This window comes from Somniosus microcephalus, chromosome 10, assembly GCF_052327205.1.
Source record: "Somniosus microcephalus isolate GS21.2 chromosome 10, FLI_Smic_1.0, whole genome shotgun sequence".
Classification (NCBI taxonomy): domain Eukaryota; kingdom Metazoa; phylum Chordata; class Chondrichthyes; order Squaliformes; family Somniosidae; genus Somniosus; species Somniosus microcephalus.
Genome location: NC_140996.1, coordinates 211,331,056 through 211,354,718, shown reverse-complemented (window position 1 = coordinate 211,354,718; position 23,663 = coordinate 211,331,056). Strand labels below are relative to the sequence as shown.

At 46.6% G+C, this 23,663-nt stretch overlaps 1 protein-coding gene across 1 annotated transcript in view; it reads left to right on the top strand.

Moving 5' to 3' along the window:
- Positions 1-23,663, top strand: part of oca2 (oculocutaneous albinism II) — a 707,523-nt gene that overhangs the window by 271,117 nt on the left and 412,743 nt on the right. Inside the window, exon 12 of the mRNA XM_085999552.1 lies at positions 291-415. Coding sequence (XP_085855678.1) covers positions 291-415 — 125 coding nt within the window. The remainder of the gene's footprint in view (positions 1-290; positions 416-23,663) is intronic.

Below are 23,663 nucleotides of genomic sequence, written 5' to 3'. Positions count from 1 at the left end.
GCCATGTGAAAATCTTTGTAAAATTCAACCAGAAATGATGTTACTTATATTGTATCTATAGGATGTCCTATCTTGTGAGAAAATAATTCTGTGTAAAAAATAATTGCCACTGAGAAAGATTTTTCTGTGTGTTTTCAATATCCTGAAAACATGTTCTCAAAATAGTTCAGTGAAATACTATACTCAACATATATTAAATGTAATTTAAAGGACAAGACCCTCTATTGAATGCAGCAGCCTTTTATTGTTCTGCAGTGCCGTAAATAATAGAAAATCTTGTTATTTTTCAGGCTTACCAGCTGTCTAGAGGAAGAATATGGGCCATGATCATCATTCTGTGTCTCATTGCTGCCATTCTTTCAGCTTTCTTGGACAATGTCACCACAATGCTCATCTTCACACCAGTAACCATAAGGTAACTGCCAGGTACTTGCTCTGTAATGTGGTGCCTTTTCTTCATTGGTGCAATTAGGAGGCTATTCTCCTTGGGGATGGAGATAGAAATCCAGAGTGAATTGAAGTTCGAACTGGTCAAAAGTGGCATGTTCTTTCAAGGGGCCCATTAGTAAATCAATGACAATAACAACTTGCATTTATGCAGCAACTTGAACATAGAAAAACATCCCAAGGTGCTTCACAGAGGCGTAATCAAAAAAAGTGGACATCAAGCCAAAGAAGGAAGTAATAGGAAGGGTGGCCAAAAATGTGGTCAAGGAGGTTAGTTTTAAGGAGGGTTTTAATGGAGGAGAGGGAGGTGGAGAAGTTTAAGGAGGGAATTCAAGAACTTATGCCTAGGCATGGCTGCCCATGGTGGAGCAAAGACCGGTGGGGGGTGGGGGGTGGTGGAGGTGGAATGAGCAAGATCCTAGTAGGGTCAGAGGAATGGAAAGTTCAGGGGAGGGGTTGTAGAGTTGAAGGAATTTACAGAGATAGGAAGGGACGGGGCCATGAAGGGATTTAAACATGAGGATGAAAATTTAAAAGTTGAAGTGTTGGGGAATCATATGCCAGTCAGCGAGCACAGGCGTGATGAGTGAATAGGATGTGGTGAGAGATAGGTTACAGGTAGCAGAGTTTCGAATATTATCAAGGGGTGATGTTGGGAGGCTGGCCAGGAGTGCTTGGAATAGTTGAGTCTGGAAATGACAAAGGTATGGATGAGGATTTCAGCAGCAGATGAGCTGAGGCTGGGCAGAGATGGGCGAGGTTACGTAGGTGGAAGTAGGCGGACTTGGTGATGGAGAGGATATAGGGTTGGAAGCTCAGCTCAGGATCAGATAGTACGCCAAGGTTGCGAATGGTCAGGTTGAGCCTCAAGCAGTGGCCAGGGTCAACATTGGCATTGGTAGCTAGGGAACGGAGTTTGTGGCAAGGATGGAAGATAATGGATTCAGTCTTCCCAATATTTAATTGGAAAAAATTGCAGCTCATCCAAGAATGGAAAGGCAGTGGAGGAGTTGAGAGAGATGGTGTTGAGGTAAAGCTGGGTATCATCAGCATGCATGTGGAACTTGACCCCATGTCTTCGGATGATGTCGCAAAGGGTCATCATCATGTGGATGAGGTACAGGAGGAGGCCAGGGTTAGATTCTTGGGGAACTCTGAAGGTAATCATGCGGAGGTGGAAAGAGAAGCCATTGCTGGAGATGCTTTGGCTATAATTGGGTAGGTAAGAGTGGAACAAAGCGAGGACATTCCCATTGAGATGGGCAATAGAGGTGAGCTGCTGGAGAAGGTTGGTGTGGTCATCTATGTCAAAGGCTCCAGAGAGGTCAAGGGGAATGAGCAGGCTAAGAAACTAGAGGTTTTCTTTGGTCTCCAGGATGATCCTGGAGTAGTTGAGCAGCTTTGGCGGAGGAGAGGAGGGCCCGCTAGTGCTTGCTGTGGTCGAGTCAGACCTGTTGTTGGATGGCTGAACAAGTTGTGACAAATACAATCAGGTCTGTGGCACTTGGACCTGAGAGAGCAAATGTGGGGGCCTTACCAGCAGGAACAACCAAGGTGGGAGAGAATAAAGTTTTTACTAGAGACAAGGGCATCAAAGGTGAGGGAGTGGTTGCACAAATCAATGGCTGCAGAGAAGTATCGTGATAAATGGAGGGCCACAGTCTAGGCAGTTAGAAATTTGAAAGTGTAGTAACGTGGAGGAGAGCTTTTACAAGGGCCATTTGCAGAAAGAATTGGGTTTGGGTGCATTCGGGGAATGTGGGTGGTGAGAGATACAAGATCGTGGTCAGAGATGGTCTTCTTTGTGATTGACATCATGGGAGTAGAGAGACCATGGGAGGTGGCAAGGTTGAGGGGGTGACCGTGAATATGGGTAAGATACTTTATATGGAGAAAAAGGTTCAAGGAGGAAAGGAAGATAGTGAATTCAGAGGAGAGAGGACCTGAGATGGAGATTGAAATGGTAGCTGATGAGTCCCTCGAGCAGAGGCTGAGGGAGGAAAGGTGGAGGATATTGTGGTGAGAAGCTTGTGGGGATTTGGGGCACTGGTAGACAATAAGGACTTTAAAGGAGAGGTGAGGGGGTAGAAGTAAGATGAAGAAAGTACTAGAGGAGACCAAGGATTGATTTGGTAATAAGGACGACACTGCCAGTTTGAGGTGAGGAAAGTATAGCCAGTTGGGGAGGCTTCAATAAGGGGCAAGGTGTGACTGCCCATTAGCCAAGCTTCAGTCAAAGCCAGGATGTCAATCCAATATCCACAATAAGGTTATGGCTGGCAAGGGTCTTGTTCGTGAGTAAATGGTCATTCTGGTGGGAAATATGGAGAGGGGCAGTGAATGTAGACCTGCTGACAGAGTCCAAGGGAGCAGTGGCTTGTGGGGTGAGCATGATGGGAAGGAGTTTGGCAAATTTAGTACCCAGATAGCCTGCTGGGCAGGAAGGTCAGCGAGAGAGGAGTATTGAGCAGTTTGGGTTGCTGCCTGTAAGGAGGCATGGTGTGGAGATGCCGGTGTTGGACTGGGGTGGACAAATGTAAGAAGTCACACAACACCAGGTTATAGTCCAACAGTTTTATTTGAAATCACAAGCTTTCGGAGCGCTGCTCCTTCGTCAGGTGAAGAGATGAAGGAGCAGCGCTCCGAAAGCTTGTGATTTCAAATAAAACTGTTGGACTATAACCTGGTATTGTGTGACTTCTTACATTTGTAAGGAGGCAGCGATGGGTGCCTCAATGGGCCCCTTGCATAATGCTGAGAGAGGCATTATGGGTTTATTCAAGTGTGATTTAAGCCTGGGACATCATCAGGTGAGTAGAAAGGCAGAGGAGAAGTAGAGGGTTGGGGTAGCGATGGGGAAGGGGTGACAGCAAAATGTCCCCGAGATAGGAGAAAAAGGTGGTATGACTTGGTGATAGGAAAGGGAGGAGACAGGAGAGAAGATCCCATGATCGGCCAAGAGAAAAAAAGACAGGGAGTTCGGTTCAGAGCGGCAACCAAAACGCACACACATTGACACGAAGGGAATTCAGGTTGCACAGTCATGGCAGAGGTTAGGAAAGACATGTCCTGGTTATAAACAGAGGACTGGGAGGAGACAATATGGAAAACATCAAAGTTAAAGTCTGAGGTCCTATGGTGGGATGAACTCGAATTGTGGACAGGGCAGAGTCAGCTTGGACTTTCCATGAACTAGTGTCCAGATTTGGAGACATTGTGGAGGGGGAGTGGACCCAGTAGCCATTCGAAGGGCAGAGTTTCATTGCGGTTTGGCCTTGTCATATGGGACTCCTTGCCCATTAAAAACGTTGTTTTTAATAGAATTTTAAAAATACTGGCGTAATGGAGCTTCTTCCAATTGCATAGAAAATTATGAACTGTTTTCTTTTCCCAAGTGGAGTGAGTCTAATCAAAACTCCACTCAGCCTTAATAGAATATAAATATTAAATGAAAATAATTCCCTTTGAGAATATTATTTCCATTTACAAAAAAAATAAACAGTCAATTCAAATAATTGATAAACAGAGGATTCAGTCAATCTGCTGCACCTTTGTTTTTACGACACATGCAATGAGGTGGTCTCCCTTAAAGTGACTGCCCTTCATCACCCTGTTTTCTTCTATAATCTGTGGCCAGTCAAACTAATACACTCAGGAACAGGAAACTCTGCCCCTATTTATGGGGACGATTTTAACCCTACTCGCTCAGCAGAAACCTGGCGGGTGGGCAGTTAAAAATTGCCCTGGCTCTTACCTGTCCGAGAGCCGCCATGATCGCAACATCTGCAATTTTAACCTGCTCTCCTGAGCAGGCAGCAAGGACACAGCCAACAGGGTCCTTCTTCACATACGCATGTCGCGGCCCGATGACATCATTGAGACCCAACTGTAATTTTAACTCGAGCCTGAGTGGGGAATCCACCCCGGAGTTAAAATCGGAGCGAATCTCCATGACAATAAGTAAGAGTTCAGTCTTCACGTCGATCTGTGTTATTAGTGCAGTCAACTACTGTCAATGGATTATAGTCGTGAATTACTGCACTCTCACTGTGAAATGGCTGATTATGTTTTGCTGCTAAAACGTATTACTTTACTTGGGCGTTAGTACTCCAAGCTCATATCTCTGTCCTTACGACTAACTGCACGAATCTTTGAGGTCGCTTATTTTATTGTGTTGATAAGCTATACCTAAAAACGGTTGTTTGATAAACCTGAAATGTACCAGTCTTTCTTTACAGAATACAAAAACTTCAGGAAAAAGCAGTTAAATCTCAGAAGACACATATTAGCTGGAAACTATTTTGTTCTGTTATAATTTTAAAGGTGGTCAGAACTCTTTGCAGATTATACTCACACGATCTGATTTCTGGTTGCAGTTTGTCCTTACTCTGTGTGGTCCTGTGTGTTTCTGGTTGCTGTTTGACCTTATGCTGTGTGGTCCTGTGTGTTTCTGCTTGTGGTGTGACCTTACGCTGTGTGGTCCTGTGTGTTTCTGCTTGTGGTGTGACCTTACGCTGTGTGGTCCTGTGTGTTTCTGCTTGTGGTGTGACCTTACGCTGTGTGGTCCTGTGTGTTTCTGCTTGTGGTGTGACCTTACGCTGTGTAGAGAAAAAGATTGGTGAAGTCAAGCGTAGGTCCCTTGCAGTCAGAATCAGGGGAATTTATAATGGGTAAAAAAGAAATGGCAGACCAATTAAATACATACTTTGGTTCTGTCTTCACAAAAGAGGACACAAATAATCTCCTAGATATGTCGGGGAACATAGGGTCTAATGAGAGGGAGGAATTGAATGAAATCGGTATTTGTAGGGAAATGGGGTTACGGAAATTGACGGGATTGAAGGCCGATAAATCCCCAGGGCCCGATAATCTACATCCTAGGGTACTTAAGGAAGTGGCCCTAGAAATAGTAGATGCATTGCTGGTCATCTTCCAAAAATCTATAGAATCTGGAACAGTTCCCATGGATTGGAGGGTAGCTAATGTTACCCCACTATTTAAAAAGGGTGGTAGAGAGAAAACGGGGAATTATAGAGCGGTAAGCCTGACATTGGCAGTGGGGAAATGCTAGAGTCCATTATAAAAGATGTACAGGAAACTTTCGATTAACCAGCCCCTAAATAACTGGAACGCTCTATCCACCGGTAAAATTCAGGAGTCGGTTCAGGTAACTTTTTTTACTTTTAGTTACTTTTTTTAATTGATTTGTTGCTGTGCAAGGGTGTAGCTGAAGCTGTTGCTAAGCTACAGAGACGCTTGCAACTTGTGGCCATTGTTTTGAAGCAAGCAACAGGGTTTGTTGCTTTATATGGAGCTCTGAGCTCCGTATCTTTTACTATAGCGTTCGGTTATCCGGAATTGTTGATGAACCGGCAACATGTCGGTCCCATCCGTGCCGGATACAAGGAAGTTTCCTGTAATAGCAGAGCACTTGGAAAACAGTGACAGGATCAGACAAAGTCAACATGGATTTACAAAAGGTAAATCGTGCTTGACTAATCTACTGGAATTTTTTGAGGATGTAACTGGTAGAATAGATAAGGGAGAACCAGTGGATGTGGTGTATTTGGACTTTCAGAAGGCTTTCGATAAAGTCCCGCATAAGAGATTAGCGTGTAAAGTTAAAGCACATGGGATTGGGGGTAAGGTACTGACCTGGATAGAGAACTGGTTGGCAGACAGGAAGCAAAGACTTGGAATAAATGGGACTTTTTCCGAGTGGCAGGCAGTGACTAGTGGGGTAGTGCAGGGATCGGTGCTAGGACCCCAGCTATTCACAATATATATTAATGATCTAGACGAGGGAACTAGATGTAATATCTCCAAGTTTGCAGACGACACAACGCTGGGTGGGCGTGTGTGCTGTGAGGAGGATGCAGAGAAACTCCAGTATGATTTGGACAGGTTGGGTGATTGGGCAGATGCATGGCAAATGCAGTATAATGTGGATAAATGCGAGGTTATCCACTTTGGTGGCAAAAACAGGAAGGCAGATTATTATCTGAACGGCAATAGATTGGGAAAAGGGGAAGTGCAACGAGACCTGGGTGTCCTTGTGCACCAGTCGCTGAAGGTAAGCATGCAGGTGCAGCAGGCGGTTAAGAAGGCAAATGGTATGTTGGCCTTCATAGCGAGAGGATTTGAGTACAGGAGCAAGGATGTCTTGCTGCAGTTGTACAGGGCCTTGGTGAGACCACACCTTGAGTATTGTGTGCAGTTTTGGTCGCCTTATTTGAGGAAGGATGTTCTTGCCATGGAGATAATGCAGTGAAGATTCACCAGACTGATACCTGGGATGGCAGGTATGACGTATGAGGAGAGATTGGGTCGATTAGCCTTATATTCACTAGAGTTTAGAAGAATGAGAGGGGATCTCATTGAAACTTATAAAATTCTAACAGGTCTAGACAGACTAGACGCAGGAAGGATGTTCCCGATGGCAGCGGAGTCCAGAACCAGGGGTCACAGTCTAAGGATAAGGGGTAAGCCATTTGGGACTGAGATGAGGAGGAATTTCTTCACCCAGAGAGTGGTGAACCTGTGGAATTCTCTGCCACACAGGGCATTTGAGGCCAATTCATTAAATATATTCAAGAAGGAGTTGGATATATTTCTTGTGGCTAAAGAGATCAAGGGATATGGGGAGAAAGCAGGGACAGGGTACTGAATTGGGATGATCAGCCAGGATCTCATTAAATGGTGGAGCAGGCTCGAGGGGCCGAATGGCCTACTCCTGCTCCTATCTTCTATGTTTCTATGTAGTCCTGTGTGTTTCTGCTTGTGGTGTGACCTTACGCTGTGTGGTCCTGTGTGTTTCTGCTTGTGGTGTGACCTTACGCTGTGTGGTCCTGTGTGTTTCTGCTTGTGGTGTGACCTTACGCTGTGTGGTCCTGTGTGTTTCTGCTTGTGGTGTGACCTTACGCTGTGTGGTCCTGTGTGTTTCTGCTTGTGGTGTGACATGTGGTGGGGAACCAAGTGTCTAATGAGGGTGAGGAACTTAATGTAATTAATATAAGTAGGGAAAAAGTACTAGAGAAACTAATGGGACTAAAAGCCGACAAATCCCCTGGACCTGACGGCCTACATCCTAGGGTTCTAAAAGAGGTGGCTGAAGAGATAATGGATGCATTGGTTTTGATCTTCCAAAATTCCCTAGATTCTGGAATGGTCCCAGCGGATTGGAAGGTCGCAAATGTAACACCGCTATTCAAGAAAGGATGGAGAGAAAAAAGAGGGAACTACAGGCCAGTTAGCCTGATATCAGTCGTTGGAAAAATGCTGGAAGCCATTATTAAGGAAGTGGTATCAAGTCACTTAGAAAATCATAACATGATTAGACAGAGTCAACATGGTTTTATGAAAGGGAAATCGTGTTTGACAAATTTATTAGCATTTTTTGAGGATGTAACTAGCAGGGTAGATAAAGGGGAACCAGTGGATGTAGTATATTTGGATTTCCAAAAGGCATTCGATAAGGTGCCACATAAAAGGTTAGGGCTCATGGGGTTGGGGGTAATATAGTAGCATGGATAGAGGATTGGTTAATGGACAGAAAACAGAGAGTAGGGATAAACAGATCTTTTTCAGGTTGGCAGGCTGTAACTAGTGGGGTGCCGCAAGGATCAGTGTTGGGGACTTGGATATTTATAATCTATATTAATGACCTAGATGAAGGGACCGAGTGTAATGTATCCAAGTTTGCTGATGATACAAAGCTAGGTGGGACAGTAAGCTGTGAGGAGAACACAAAGTGCTGGATTTTGCCAGCCGAGACGAGTTGGGGGTGGGACTGCTGCCTTCCGGGTTCTAGTCCCGCCCCCAGCAACGTATGACGAACCCACGCTATTTTCTCCTGATTGGCCTTGTTAAGCCCGCCCTGCGGGTTTACCGACCAATTATTGGAAAACTGGTGACAGATGATGTCAGCGTATGACGCTTCATCTGTCGAAAAAATTTTGATAGATGAATTGTCAGCATTTGACAGCATTGAGAAGCTGTCAAAGACTGACAATCTCTGTTCTAAGGTGAGCCCTTGCACAAAGGCTCACCAAGACCTCTCTCCTCAGCAGAAAGCAGATGGCTGCTGCATCTGAGAATGCAGCAGCCATTCTGTCATCTCTGCCGTTGAGATGAGGCACCTCCGGATCCTCAACGGTTGAAGTCTGCAGAAAGAAGCAAAAGTAAGGAAACTTTTTTAAACACTTTACACTCACCTCTCATACTTACCTGTCCACACTTTCACCCATCACTCACCTCTACATCTGACATGTCGACCCCTCTCACCCCCACAGACCCACTGCTCACATCGCTGACCCTGGCGAGGTTCGCAACCGTCGGGAAGCCCGCAATTACAGGCGTAAAATGGGGAAAAGCCTCAAAACTGCCTGTTAACTACCTGTTAACAGGTAGTTAATTGGCTCTAATCCCCTTCCCGCCTCGAGGAGATGGGTCCCTGCGCGACTCGGGGACTTGCCTCCCGGGAAGATGACACGGAGGTGGGTTGGGAGCGGAGTTGGTACCCGCTCCCAGTTTCTGCCATTTTTCCGGCAGTCCCGCCTCCAAACCCGCCTCCTCAGGGCTGGGAAAATTCCCCCCTCTGAGTCTGCAAAGGGATATAGATAGACTAAGCGAGTGGGCAGTAAGGTGGCTGATGGAGTATAATGTAAGGAAATGTGAGGTTATTCACTTTGGTAGGAAGAATAGAAAAATAGAATCTTTTTTAAATGGTGAGGAACTTTCAAATGTTGGTGTTCAGAGAGATTTGGGTGTCCTCGTGCAAGAAACACAGAAAGCTAGCGTGCAGGTACAGCAAGCAATAAGGAAGGCAAATGGCATGTTGGCCTTTATTGCAAGGGGGTTGGAGTATAAGAGTATGAATTCTTGCTACAATTGTACAGGGCCTTGGTGAGACCAAACCTGGAGTACTGTGCACAGTTTTGGTCTCCTTATCTAAGGAAGGATATACTTGCCTTGGAGGCGGTGCAACAAAGGTTCACTAGATTGATTCCTGGGATGAGTGGGCTGTCCTATGATGAGAGATTGTGTAGAATGGGCCTATACTCTCTGGAGTTTAGAAGAATGAGAGGTGATCTCATTGAAACATACAAGATTCTGAAGGGGATTGACAGGGTAGATGCTGAGAGGTTGTTTTCCCCGGCTGGAGTGTCTAGAACTAGGGGGCATAGTCTCAGGTTAAGGGGTAGGCCATTTAAGACTGAGATAAGGAGGGATTTCTTCACTCAGAGTGTTGTGAATCTTTGGAATTCTCTGCCCCAGAGGGCTGTGGATGCTGAATCTTTGAGTATATTCCAGGCTGAGATAGATAGATTTTATATGGAGATCGGGCGGGAAAGTGGAGTTGAGGTCGATGATCAGCCATGATCGTATTGAATGGCGGAGCAGGCTCGAGGGGCCGTATGGCCTACTTCTGCTCTTATTTCTTATGTTCTTATTACGCTGAGTGATCCCTGTATAATAGTGCGTAATATAATGGGGGCGAAATTGGATGGAGCCGCAAACGGGGCGCCAAGCTCGCCTGGGCGCCAGATTTTGCGCTGCGATCGGAGCAGCAGCGATCGCCGGAAATTCAGCTTGAGCGCCCCAAGAGGGACACGGGGCGAGGCTCGAGTCGCTCCGCATCCCTCTTAGGGCGCTGAAACTGAATATCGCAGCGCAACGTGCCGCAGCGCCACACGCTGCGGCATGGCGCGCTGCGGTATTGCAGGCCTTCCTCCCATTCTTAAGGGGGAGGGGTCTGCACCAGCGCGATGAGCGATCGCGAGTGCCGGCAAAAGAGCCCAGCACCGAGGAGAAGTGCTGGGCTCTCGGAAAACAGCCGGCAATGCCGCGGCGGGGAGAACAGGAGGCCGGGGACGGAGGTGCTGGCAGGCGGCCGTGGAAAAAAATGGCCGCCCTGCACCTCCACCTTAATTTGCGCCACTGCCGCCACAGGTAGGCCCCGTGAACAGGGCGCGATTAGCGAGCGGCGCTACAGAGGCGGTCGCTGCCAAATATCGTGATCGGGGCGGTAGCAGGGTGCTGCGCACACCGATGACGTCATCGGTGGTGGCACAGCGCAACAGGCTAACGCTGCCATTAGTGCCCCAGCTAAATATCGCAGGAGGCGCGGCCAGTGACGCTAAAGCCACTGAGTGCCCTGTTTAGGCGCTAACTGGTGGTGCAGCCCACCGAATTTCTCCCCCAATGGGTTAACAGCACAGGTAAAAGGGTATCGTGGGATAGTTAGCATAGATAGTTACCAGCAAAGGGTACGGTAGCATAGTGGTTATGTTACTAGACTAGTAATCCAGAGGCCTGGACTAATAATCCAGGGTCATGAGTTCAAATCCCACCACGGCACCTGGGGCAGAAAACGTTAGTGGGAGTGGTATATAGACCTCCAAACAGTAATGCGGAGGTTGGGGATGGTATTAAAAGGGAAATTAGAGAAGCGTGCAATAAAGGCACAGCAGTTATCATGGGTGACTTTAATCTACATATAGATTGGGCTAACCAAATTAGTAACAATACTGTGGAGGAGGAATTCCTGGACTGCATACGGGATGGTTTCCTGGACCAATATGATCAGGCCATCTTAGACTGGGTATTATGTAATGAGAAAGGATTAATTAGCAATCTTGTTGTACGAGGCCCCTTGGGTCGGAGTGATCGTAATATGATAGAATTCTTCATTATGATGGAGAGTGTAGTAGTTGACTCAGAGACTAGGGTCCTGAATTTAAATAAAGGAAACTATGGGGCCTAGAAATTGAGTTTGCGCTGCGCCGGGGCTTAACGCCGGAAATTTAGCGCCGGTGCTAAGTCGCGCTGCGTGCGCCAAAAATTCAGTAGCGCCGCGCCCAAACGGCTGCCGGCGCTACTGAAGGCTGTTTGCACCTGAAAACTGGCGCTACGCGCCGCATTGCGGCGCTATTCCGGCGCTGCGGCGCCCGATGCGGTGCGGCAGGCTCGGGAAGTGCAGGCCTCCTCCTTCAGTTAAGGAGGAGCTGGCTGCACCCGCCCGCTGGCCGGTTAAATCGACACAAAAATGAGCCCGGCACCTCGGGGAAGTGCCGGGCTCGCAGCCGAGAAGCATCTGTTCCGCGGGGGTGGTGGGGGGGGGGCAGGCGGCCGGCGGGAAAGCGGCCGGCCGCCGCTCCACCTTTATGCGCCGGCGCAAAGTCGTGTAAGACTCTGTTGCCAGAGTCTTAGTTGCGGCTGCCACGGGCGAGGCGGCCGCAACTGAATTTCGGCGCTGGGGCCCGTCACCACGGCAACCGGGACGCTGCGCACACCGATGACGTCATCGGTGCCGGCGCAGCGCTACCGGTGTAACGCCGATGTTGGGCCCTAGTCAATTTCAAAACCGGCTGTAAGTCCAGCGCAATGCCCTCTAGCGCTGCAAAATGGGCGCTAAGCCCACTCAATTTCTAGGCCTGAAGGTATGAGGTGTGAGTTGGGTAGGATTGATTGGGGAATGTCACTCAAAGGGTTGATGGTGGATAGGCAATGGCAAACATTCAAAGATTGCATGGATGAGCTACAGAATTTATTCATCTCAGTTTGGCATAAAAATAAAACAAAAAAGGTGACTCAACCGTGGCTAACAAGGGAAATTAGGGACAGCATAAGATCCAAGGAGAGGACATATAAATTGGCCAGAAAAAGCAGTAAACCTGAGGATTGGGAGCAGTTTAGGATAGGACAAAAGGATTAATTAAGAGGGGGAAAATAGAGCATGAGAGTAAGCTTTCAGGGAACATAAAAACTGACTGTAAAAGCTTCTATAGATATGTGAAGAGAAAAAGATTGGTGAAGTCAAGCGTAGGTCCTTTGCAGTCAGAATCAGGGGAATTTATAATGGGGAACAAAGAAATGGCAGACCAATTAAATACATATTTTGGTTCTGTCTTCACAAAGGTGGACACAAATAATCTACCAGAGATGTCGGAAACATAGGGTCTGATGAAAGGGAGGAACTGAAAGAAATCAGTATTTGTAGGGAAATGGTGTTAGGGAAATTGACGGGATTGAAGGCTGATAAATCCCCAGGGCCTGATAATCTACATCCTAGGGTACTTAAGGAAGTGGCCCTAGAAATAGTAGATGCATTGCTGGTCATCTTCCAACATTCGATAGACTCTGGAACAGTTCCCATGGATTGGAGGGTAGCTAATGTTACCCCACTATTCAAAAAAGGTGGTCGAGAGAAAATGGGGAAGCCTGACATCGGTAGTGGGGAAAATGCTAGAGTCCATTATAAAAGAGGTAATAGCAGAGCACTTGGAAAACAGTGACAGGATCGGACAAAGTCAACATGGATTTAGAAAAGGTAAATCATGCTTGACTAATCTACTGGAATTTTTTGAGGATGTAACTGATAAAATAGATAAGGGAGAACCAGTGGATTTGGTGCATTTGGACTTTCAAAAGGCTTTCGATAAGATTAGCGTGTAAAGTTAAGGCACATGGGATTGGGGGCAAGGTATTGACTTGGATAGAGAACTGGTTGGCAGACAGAAAGCAAAGAGTTGGAATAAACAGGTCTTTTTCCGAGTGGCAGGCAGTAACTAGTGGGGTACTGCAGGGATTGGTCCTTGGACCCCAGCTATTCACAATATATATTAATGATCTAGACGAGGGAACTAGATGTAATATCTCCAAGTTTGCAGATGACACAAAGCTGGGTGGGCGTGTGTGCTGTGAGGAGGATGCAGAGAAGCTCCAGTATGCTTTGGACAGGTTGGGTGATTGGGCAGAAGCATGGCAGATGCAATATAATGTGGATAAATGCGAGGTTATCCACTTTGGTGTCAAAAACAGGAAGGCAGATTATTATCTGAATGGCAATAGATTGGGAGAAGGGGAAGTGCAATGAGACCTGGGTGTCCTTGTGCACCAGTCGCTGAAGGTAAGCATGCAGGTGCAGCAGGCATTTAAGAAGGCAAATGGTATGTTGGCCTTCGTAGCGAGAGGGTTTGAGTACAGGAACAAGGATGTCTTGCTGCAGTTGTACAGGGCCTTGGTGAGACCACATCTTGAGTATTGTGTGCAGTTTTGGTCACCTTATCTGAGGAAGGATGTTCTTGCCGTGGAGGGAGTGCAGCGAAGATTCACCAGGCTGATACCTGGGATGGCAGGAATGACGTATGAGGAGAGTTTGCGTCGATTTGGCTTATACTCACTGGAGTTTAGAAGAATGAGAGGGGATCTCATTGAAACTTATAAAATTCTAACAGGACTAGACAGACTAGATGCAGTAAGGATGTTCCCGATGGTCGGGGAGTCCAGAACCAGGGGTCTCAGTCTAAGGATAAGGGGTAAGCCATTTAGGACAGAGATGTGGAGGAATTTCTTCACCCGGAGAGTGGTGAACCTGTGGAATTCTCTACCACAGAAGGCAGTAGATGCCAATTCATTAAATATATTCAAGAAGGAGTTGGATATATTTCTTAAGGCTAAAGGGATCAAGGGATATGGGGAGAAAGCAGGGACAGGGTACTGAATTTGGATGGTCAGCAATGATCTCATTGAATGGCGGAGCAGGCTCGAGGGGCCGAATGGCCTACTCCTGCTCCTATCTTCTATGTTTCAGCTAATTAAATAAATCTGGTGACCATGAAACTACCGGATTTCTGTAAAAACCCATCTGGTTCACTAATGTCCTTTAAGGAAGGAAATCTGCTGTGCTTACCCGGTCTGGCCTGTATGTGACTCCAGACCCCCAGCAATGTGGTTGACTCCTAACCACCCTCCGAAATGGCCACTCAGTTGTACCAAACCGCTATGACAAAATCAGCAGTGTGGGAATACCTTCACCACGTGGACTGCAGTGGTTCAAGGTGGTGGCAATAAATTCCAGCAACGCCCACATCCCGTGAACGAATACATTTTTTAAAAGATGAAACCGCAGATTGGGCGTGATTGGATAGAGAATTAGAAAATCTGGTGAGAGATAATGAGGAAAATTGCTTAACAATAAAGAAGCCAGCCTTAATATCTTTTAGATTATGTGATTGTACTCTGAGGATGGTTTAGATTAGGTCGTCAGGCCAAAACTAAGCAAACAGGATGAATTGTCAGTTTAAGGCAATTTAACAAGCATTGAAGGGTTGGTGGAAAGAATTATGTCCTCGTTGGGGGACAAAGGGCTGGATTTTGCCAGCCGAGACGAGCTGGGGACGGGACTGCTGCCTTCTGGGTTCTCGTCCCACCCCCAGCGACGTCTGACGAACTGACGCTATTTTGCCCTGATTGACCTTGTTAAGCTCATCCTGCAGGCTTGCCGGCCAATTAAGGGAAAGCCGGTGTCAGATGACGTCAGTTGATGACGCTTCATCTGTCGGTTTTCTCAATGGCACATGCACCACAGTTGTTTAACAGATGAATTGTCAGTGTTTGACAGCATTGAGGTGCTGTAAAACACTGACAATCACTGTCCAAAGGTGAGCCCTTGCACCCAAGCTCTCCAATTACTCTCTCCTTAGGATAAAACAGATGGCAGCTACAGCTGAGATTGCAGAAACCATCTGTCACTTCTCCCGATGAGATGAGACTACACAAACACTTCACAGCTTGTCACCTTCAGAACCATCTAACCACATTAAAAATGACTTTCCCAACATTTCCTTACCTATGATACTCACCAGTGTCCCATTGCATCCTTCATACCACTTCTGCAGCTGTCATCCAAACACCAACATAACAACAGACCCACAGCATGCTTCACTTACCCTGGTGGGGTTCCCCGATGTCGGGAAGCCCGCAGCAGCAGTCAAAAAATTGGAAAAAGCCTCTTAACTGCCTGTTAACTTCCAGTTAACGGGCAATTAAGTGGCTATAATCCTCTTCCCGCCGCTAGGAGTCGGGTCCCTGTGCAAATCGGGGACCCGACTCCCAGGAAGATTGCTTGGAGGCAGGTTGGGAACGGGTTTGGGACCCGCTGCCATTTTTGGGGATTTTCCCAGCAGTCCCACCTCCAGATCCACCTCCTCAAGGCTGGTAAAATCCAGCCCAATGTGTTTGGTTTAAGTTGTATATTATTCTAGAAAGGTATGATATTATAGAACTGTGAAAAATTGCCTTTTTTTTAAGTTGATAAGAAATTACATGGTTTCCACATTCCAGTGAGAATAAAGTATAAAAAAAACAGAAAATGCTGAAAATACTCAGCAGATCAGGTAGCATCTGTGGAGAGAGAAAGAGAGTTTGTGGGCTGGATTTTCTCAATGGAGACGAGTTGGAAGCAGGACTGCTGCTTGTCATGTCAATGTCCTGCCTCCATCATTGTCTGACCAACCAGAGGGATTTTCCCCTGATTGACCTTGTTAAGCCTGTTTTGCAGGCTCAGCAGGCCAATTAGAGAGGAAGTCACTGACAGAACACGTCAACGTCTGATGTGCTATGTGTCAAGACTTCTTGAAAGAAGAAATGTCAGCATTTGACAGCTCTGTGAAGCTGTCAAACACTGACATTCTCTGTAGTTTGATGAGTCCTTGTGTTCAGGACTCATCAAACCTTTCAACTTTGTTGATTTCAGATGGCTGTTGGTTCGGAGGATGCAACAGCCAGTCTGTGAAATCGACAAGGAGGATGTCTGGTCTCCTGATCCAGGGTGGATGAAGGCTGTAGGAAGAAAACAAGGTAGGTGAACATTTTTTAACACTTATCACTCACCTTCCATACTTACCACTCCACACTTGCACCCATCACTCACCTCTACATCTTACTTCCAGGTGCCACAACCCCCACAGACCTCCTTCATGTCTCCTCCAACCTGGCGGGGTTCTCCAAGGTTGGGAAGCCTTCACCTGTGAAGGTAAAATGGCACTAATCCTTTTTTCTGCCTGTTAAGTACCTGTTAACAGGCAGTTAAAAGGATATATCCCTTTCCCGCCTCCAGGAGACGGGACCCGAAGCAACACATCTTCCTGCCTCCTGGCAAAAGGGCACGGAGGTGAGATGGGGGCAGGTTTGCCATCCGCCCCCACTTTCTGCTACTTTACTGGCTGTCCTGCCTCCATGCCCACCTCCTTGGGGCTTGGAAAATCCAGCTCAATGTTTCAGGTCGATGACCTTTTGTCAGAATAAAGTATATGCGGTGTAACATTGCTGTAAAGTCCGCGCCTCAATAATACACGGACTTCGGGAGAACAGTTTAACAGGTACTTTACTGAACAGGAGGCAACGTCAGACTGAAATACAGAAACCTGCTAGGGCCTTTTATACAGGGGTGGTCACTGCCGGTACTGCAGTCTAAGACCAGTTATTCCCTTAAAGGTACATACACAACAATTCCTCCCCTTTTAGATAAACAGTACATAACATTCATTTAACAACTAAATAATAACTAATTACAATTACAATTTTCTCGGTACTATATACATCAACTGAAATAGTCATTTATAAGTTCCGTCTTTGAGGAGGCTTCCTGATCCTGACTGGATAGCGCCTTTCTCGAGTATCCTGTTCTTGCGGTGCAGTCAATTCTGGCTCATTGTCATTGGTTGGTTCGTCAGCTTCCAATACCCATGCTTCTGAGGTAGGCGCAATCTGTACTTCGGGCTCATTACCAGGTGCACCTGCTTGTGGTATAGGTTTGGCTTGTTCCTGTGACTCTAGAATCTGGTCAGCATGGCGTCTCACGATGCTCTCTCCAACGTCCACTGTGTACATTAGTGGTTCCTGCTGTGTGCACATCGTTCCAGGCTGCCATTTTTCTGTTCGGTAGTCGCGGGCCAAGACTGGTTGCCCTATCTTGAAGCTCCTGGTTGGCTTCTCATTTATGTGCTGGAACTGCTTATCCTCAACATCTCGTCTTATGTTTGGTTTGAGCAAATCCAAGCGACATCTTAGTCTTCGGTTGAAAAACAGTACGGCTGGAGTTTCGTTGGTTACTGCATGTGTCGCATTCCGGTAAGCAAACAAGAAATTATCCACCTTGTGTTGTAGTGGTATGTCGTCATTATACATTGCCTTTATGGCCTTTTTAAAGGTCTGAACAAACCTCTCAGCCAATCCATTTGTGGCTGGATGATATGGGGCAGATGTGTAATGTTTCACCCCATTATTCTTCAGGAACCTCCGGAAATCCTCAGACACAAACTGGGGGCCATTGTCGGAGCAAATCTGTTCTGGCAACCCATTCCTGGCGAAGATGGTCCTTAGGACTGCAATAGTTTTCTCCGTGGTGGTGGAGGACATTTTAATGACCTCTGGCCATTTCGAATGGGCGTCCACAGTGATTAGAAACATTGAGTCCATAAATGGACCAGCAAAATCAATGTGTACCCGTTGCCATGGAGATGAGGGCCACTCCCATGGATGTAGCGGGGCCTGTGGTGGAGCGTTTTGGACCTTCTGGCATCCTGTGCATCTCTTGGTCATATCCTCGATTTCTTTATCGATTCCTGGCCACCACACAAACGCCCTGGCTAGGCTCTTCATTTTTACCCCTCCCAGATGACCCTCGTGAAGCTCATTGAGCACTCTCTCTCTCAACTTGGGTGGAATTACCACTCGGGATCTACACATCAAGGTTCCCCGGCACACTGACAGCTGTTCTCTCCTTGGCGAGAATGCTGGCAACAGTGAGTCGCCATATGCTGGCCATCCCTTCACCGTCAAATCATAGACCCGAGAGAGTGTCGGGTGATTTCGGGTTTCCTTCTCAATACTTGCATTTGTAACAGGCAAACATTTGACTATGGTCGCATGGAATATCTCCACAGGGTCCACTGCAGGTGCTTCTTCCGTCGTAGGCAACGGTAGGCGCGACAGCCCATCAGCGTTTCCATGCTGTTTCGTACCTTTGTACTCTATGTCGTACTGATGTGCCCCTAGAAAAAGTGACCATCTTTGCAGCCGTTGCGCCGTCATCACCGGAACGCCCTTCTTTGGGTTAAAAATTGAGACCAGGGGTTGATGATCAGTCAGTAGGGTGAATTTCTGCCCGTGCAGATAGTGATTGAACTTCTTCACCCCCCACACCAGGCTGAGGGCCTCCCTGTCAATCTGGGCGTAGTTAAGCTCGGCTGAGGTTAGTGAGCACGATGCAAAAGCTATTGGCCTCTCTGAACCGTCACGGAATTTGTGTGACAGCACCGCTCCAATGCCGTAAGGTGACGCATCACATGCCAACCAAATCAGTAGTGTTGGGTTGTAGTGGGCCAATACTTCTTTTGAAGTGATTAGGCATTTACATTCCTGAAAGGCATGCTCATCACTCCATTTCCATGTTACACCAGTTTGAAGCAGGGCATTCAGTGGGTGCAGAATTGTAGATAAACTCGGCAAGGACTTATGGTAGCAGTTCACCAACCCAAGGAACGACCTCAGTTGCGACACATTTTCCGGTGCTGGAGCCTTAACTACAGCCTCAATCTTGTCCGGCGACTTATGCAACCCTTCCTCATCAATCATGTGGCCACAATACGAGATTTGTCTCCTGAAGAACTCGCATTTGGGGCGGTTGGCTCGTAGCCCATATTCCTGCAATCTCGTGAGCACCTGTTCCAGGTTAGCAAGGTGTTCATTGTCATTTTCGCCCGTAACCAGGATGTCGTCCAAATAACACTGGGTCCCCGGGATCCATTGCAGGACTTGGTCCATTGCCCTCTGCCAAATAGCCGGGGCCGATGCTACCCCGAATACCAGTCGATTGTACTGGTAAAGGCCTTTGTGAGTGTTTATCGTGAGGTATTTCCTAGATGCTTCTTCCACCTCCATTTGTAGATATGCTTGAGCCATATCAATCTTTGTAAAACGTTTCCCTCCAGATAGTGAGGCGAAAATATCTTCTATCCGCGGAAGTGGATACTGTACTGTGTGCAGGACTGGGTTCACAGTCACCTTGAAGTCCCCACGGATGCGAACCTTCCTTGGCTCCCCAGGCGTGCTGCTCAATGCTTTCTTCATTATAGGAACGATGGGTGTGGCCCACTCGCTCCAGTCCACCTTAGACAGCACCCCCGAACGCTCCAGACTCTCCAGTTCAGCTTCAACGGCTAGGCGGATCGCGTATGGCACCAGTCTGGCCTTGATAAATTTTAGGGTTGCGTTATCCTCAATCTTTATGGTTGCCTTTACTCCTTTTAGAGTCCCAAGTCCTTGTTGGAACACCTCTTCCGCGTCAGATAGAATTTGTGACAGAATTCCAGGTGCGACGTCATCATCCTTTTTGTCAGTCACAGTTAGTGCCAGAATGGAATGCCAATCCAATTGTATTTTTCGGACCCATTGACGTCCCAATAATGGTGGTCCTCCATCTCGTAGTATATACATGTATAGTTTCTGTGTTTCCTTCCCGTTATATTCAACTGGCACCCTTATTTTTCCTCTGGGGTAGACGTTTTGCCCCGTGTATGTCTTTAATACAATGGACGTGTCCTTTAAGGGTATGTGTGAGAATAGCCGCTCATAGTCTCGTCGATTCATGACAGTTAGGGCTGATCCTGTGTCCAATTCCATCTTTACTGGGGACCCTGCTATCATGAGGGTGACCCAAATGGTTCGGTGATCTTCCTTTGCGATCACGTTGTGTAACTTTAAACAACTTAGTCTCCTGCTCCCGGAGTCCTTATCACTCTCCTGATCTTCTGAACTACTGTCTGTCAGTTTCTTTACTTTCCTGTACTGTTCCTTAGTAGTTCTTGTCGTGTTGGTTTTCTTTCCCGACCTGCAGACTCTTGCTATATGTCCCATTTTTCCACATTGCCTGCATATTTTGTCTTTAAACCAGCAGTCCTTCTGCTCATGGGTTGTTCTGCCGCAGCGATAGCACTTTTCTGCTCCATACGCCATTTCGTTAGCACTGTATTCTTGTGGTTTCTGTTGTATTTCCGCAGCTCCCCGTGCTGCTGCTTTGTAGGATACTGCCACGCTGAAAGCCTGTTCTAGCGTCAGGTCCTTTTCTGAAAGTAGTCATTTCTGGGTTCCTTCACTCTGGAGCCCGCAGACAAACTTATCCCGTAAGGTGTCTGCCAGTCCTGCTCCGAACTGGCAGTGCTTCGATAACTTGCGTAGTTCCATCAGATAGTCAGCATTGCTCTCATCTTTGTGCTGGTTTCTTTTATGGAACTTGAATCTTTCTGCTATCAGCAGTGGTGTAGGGCTTAGGTGTTCCTGTAAGATATGAACAATCTCCTCAAAACTTTTCTCCATTGGTTTAGCTGGGGTAATTAAATTCCGCAATAGGCCGTACGTACTCGCACCCATCAGATTTAATAATACCGACGCCCTCTTTCCATCGGCCACCTCATTTGCCTTGCAGTACACTTCAATTCTTTCCGCATATGTGGTCCAGTCTTCTACCTCGTTGTCGAAAGCAGTGATACTGCCACTTTTCGGCATCTTGGGTGATTTAAAATGGCGCCTCCCGCGCTTTTGCTTCTTCCCCAATGGAATAAAATGGCGCCTCCCGCGCTTTTGCTTCTTCCCCTTGCTGCCATGCTGCTCCTAGCGTTCTACGGGGTATTGGCGGCGACCCACAGCTTCGGCGCGTCTCGCTTTCCTTCCCCCCGTTTAGTTTCTCTCCGCTGCCCTGTTCTTGAGCACCGACCGCGCCCTGTGCGCTCCACCCTCTCTCTTGTTTTCTTTTCCCGGCGACGCTGCGCGGCCCGTTTTGTAGAGCCGCTTGACCGAGCTTGAGCCCGCCGCAGTCCGGAAGGGTCAGCGCGCTACCTGCTACCAGCACGATTTGCTGGAACACCTTAACTGGGGAGCCAAGCACAGCTTTCCACAGTCTCTCCCGCAATTCTCCGATCACCGATGAATTCTTTGGGCGGTTGCCCTCGGTCGACGCCCGTTGCTCAGACTACGACCTTCCAGAACCCTCCTTTCAGGGCGAGATCCCCGTGAGATGATGCCACACTGCAGGTGAGTTCGAACTTACTCGTCGCCACTGTAAAGTCCGCGCCTCAATAATACACGGACTTCGGGAGAACAGTTTAACAGGTACTTTACTGAACAGGAGGCAACGTCAGACTGAAATACAGAAGCCTGCTAGCGCCTTTTATACAGGGGTAGTCACTGCCGGTACTGCAGTCTAAGACCAGTTATTCCCTTAAAGGTACATACACAACAATTGCCATCTACTGTTGTAATAGCATATGACACAACAATCACATGACAATAATCTCAGAATTGATTTATTCAGAGGAAGTTATCTGACATTGCTTAGAAACTGTTTCTCTGACTGTATAAAACTTTTAGTAATTCTGCGAATTTGCTTGGATTATTTACTAGTTCACAAACCCTGATGGATATCCTACATGGAAGAATATAGACTTGTAGACTTACTCGTACTTTCTGTGGGTATTACTAAAACCAACAAGTTAATTTATCTGTGGTGTCCTATATAATTTTGATTAATCTACTCGGTTAATCTAGCAGTCCCATATGTTTTTAGTTTCAGTGTGACCTCGGTCTGACATGATTTGATCTCCTTTGTGTTTCTGGTACCGTGTGGCATTATGCCGTGAGGTCCTGTGTGTTTCTGGTTATGATGTAACGTAATGCTGCGTGGGCCTGTGTGAGAATTTATTATCTATACCTAGGGTTTATTAGATACTTAAAATTTAGCTCCATTGAGCCATGTTACATTAACTAGTCTAAAATAAATTGACAGTTACACAAATGATCCACTCTTTAGTGGATGTAGTACCAGCAGATTGAATGAGTTAATCTCTTCTTGCCAAAGTCGTCATAGAAGAGATCAGACAACAATATCATTAACAAATGTTTCTTTGTTAACACACCTCCGTTAACACAATTAACAGCATCTTAATACTATACATTATGCTGCATGTTCCTGTGTGTTCTGCTACATGAGGTACTTGAGCATATGTTATTAATTTACACAATTTACATAATGACAAACTCTACAAGCACAGAGACAGTTGATGTGCATCATAATAGCTCAGCATCAGTTGAGCTCTATTTGATACAAAATAAAGTTATACTCAATGTCCATAGTCGACAAGGAGAATTTATGGCTAGACTCCTTGTAAAACTGACAAGCCAGTAGCTTTGAATAACAATAGTTTTGACTACTACTGATAAGCTCATAACTTTAACAATATCATTCCTGGTTTTCATACAACTTTGTCCTCCCGAGTTACATAAAATTACATAGAATATACAGCACAGAAGCAGACCATTTGGCCCAACCATACTCCACACGAGTCTCCTCCCATTCTATCTACCTCATCTCAGCCTTTCAGCATATCTTTCTATTCCTTTTTCTCTCATGTACTCGCCTAGTTTCCTTTTGAAAGCATCTAAGCTATTTGCCTCGACCACTTTCTGCAGTAGCGAGTTTCACATTCTAACCACTCCCTGAGTAAAGAAATTTCTCCTTATTTCCTGATTGGATTTATTAGTAACTATCTTGTATTTATGGCCCCTAGTTTTGGATTCTCTCCACACCTACCCTGTCTAACCCATTCATAATTTTAAAGACCTCTATCAGGTCACCTCTAAGCCCCAACCTGTTCAGTCTTTCCCGATAGCTGTCATCTCTCAGTTCTGGTACTTTTGAGTTGGTCATTGCAGATTTGGCTGTCTTGCTTCCCTCTGGAATGTTTGCATTTACCTCGAGGACATCTGCAAGGTTGACTTCCGTCTATAGCCATGGTATTTCTTCCTTCTTTTGATGTCTGCTTTTTTCCACATAGACCTAACCTTGTGTTTTGTTCTCAGAAACTTCATTCTCACTGATGCACTTAAATATTTGCTTTCGTCTGGCTAGACTTCTGAAACTTTGAAGTCTCACTTGTAACACTTTCTCAACTGAGAAGTCCTACTTCACAAGCAGTCTCTTTCTTTTGTGAAACATTTTACAGATTTAACCAAGTAGCTCTGAATTCCTGTAAACTTCCTTCTCACTCAAAAACAAAATCTTTTATACATTAAATTTTACAAAGTTAAACCCCCCTCCAACTTTTCCTATCTATTCAGTAGCGGACCAATGTGCATAATTCATTTCTGGCCCAAGACCGCACAAAGTGGAGGAGAAGCATCCGGGAAGGCGCCGAACACATCGAGTCTCTTCGCCGGGAGCAAGCGGAAGCCAAGCGCAGGCAGCGCAAGGAGCGCACGTCAACCCAAGCACCCCACCCACCCGCCCCTTCAACCACCGTCTGCCCCACCTGTGACAGAGACCGTAGGTCCTGCATTGGACTCATCAGTCACCTGAGAACTCATTTTTAATGTGGAAG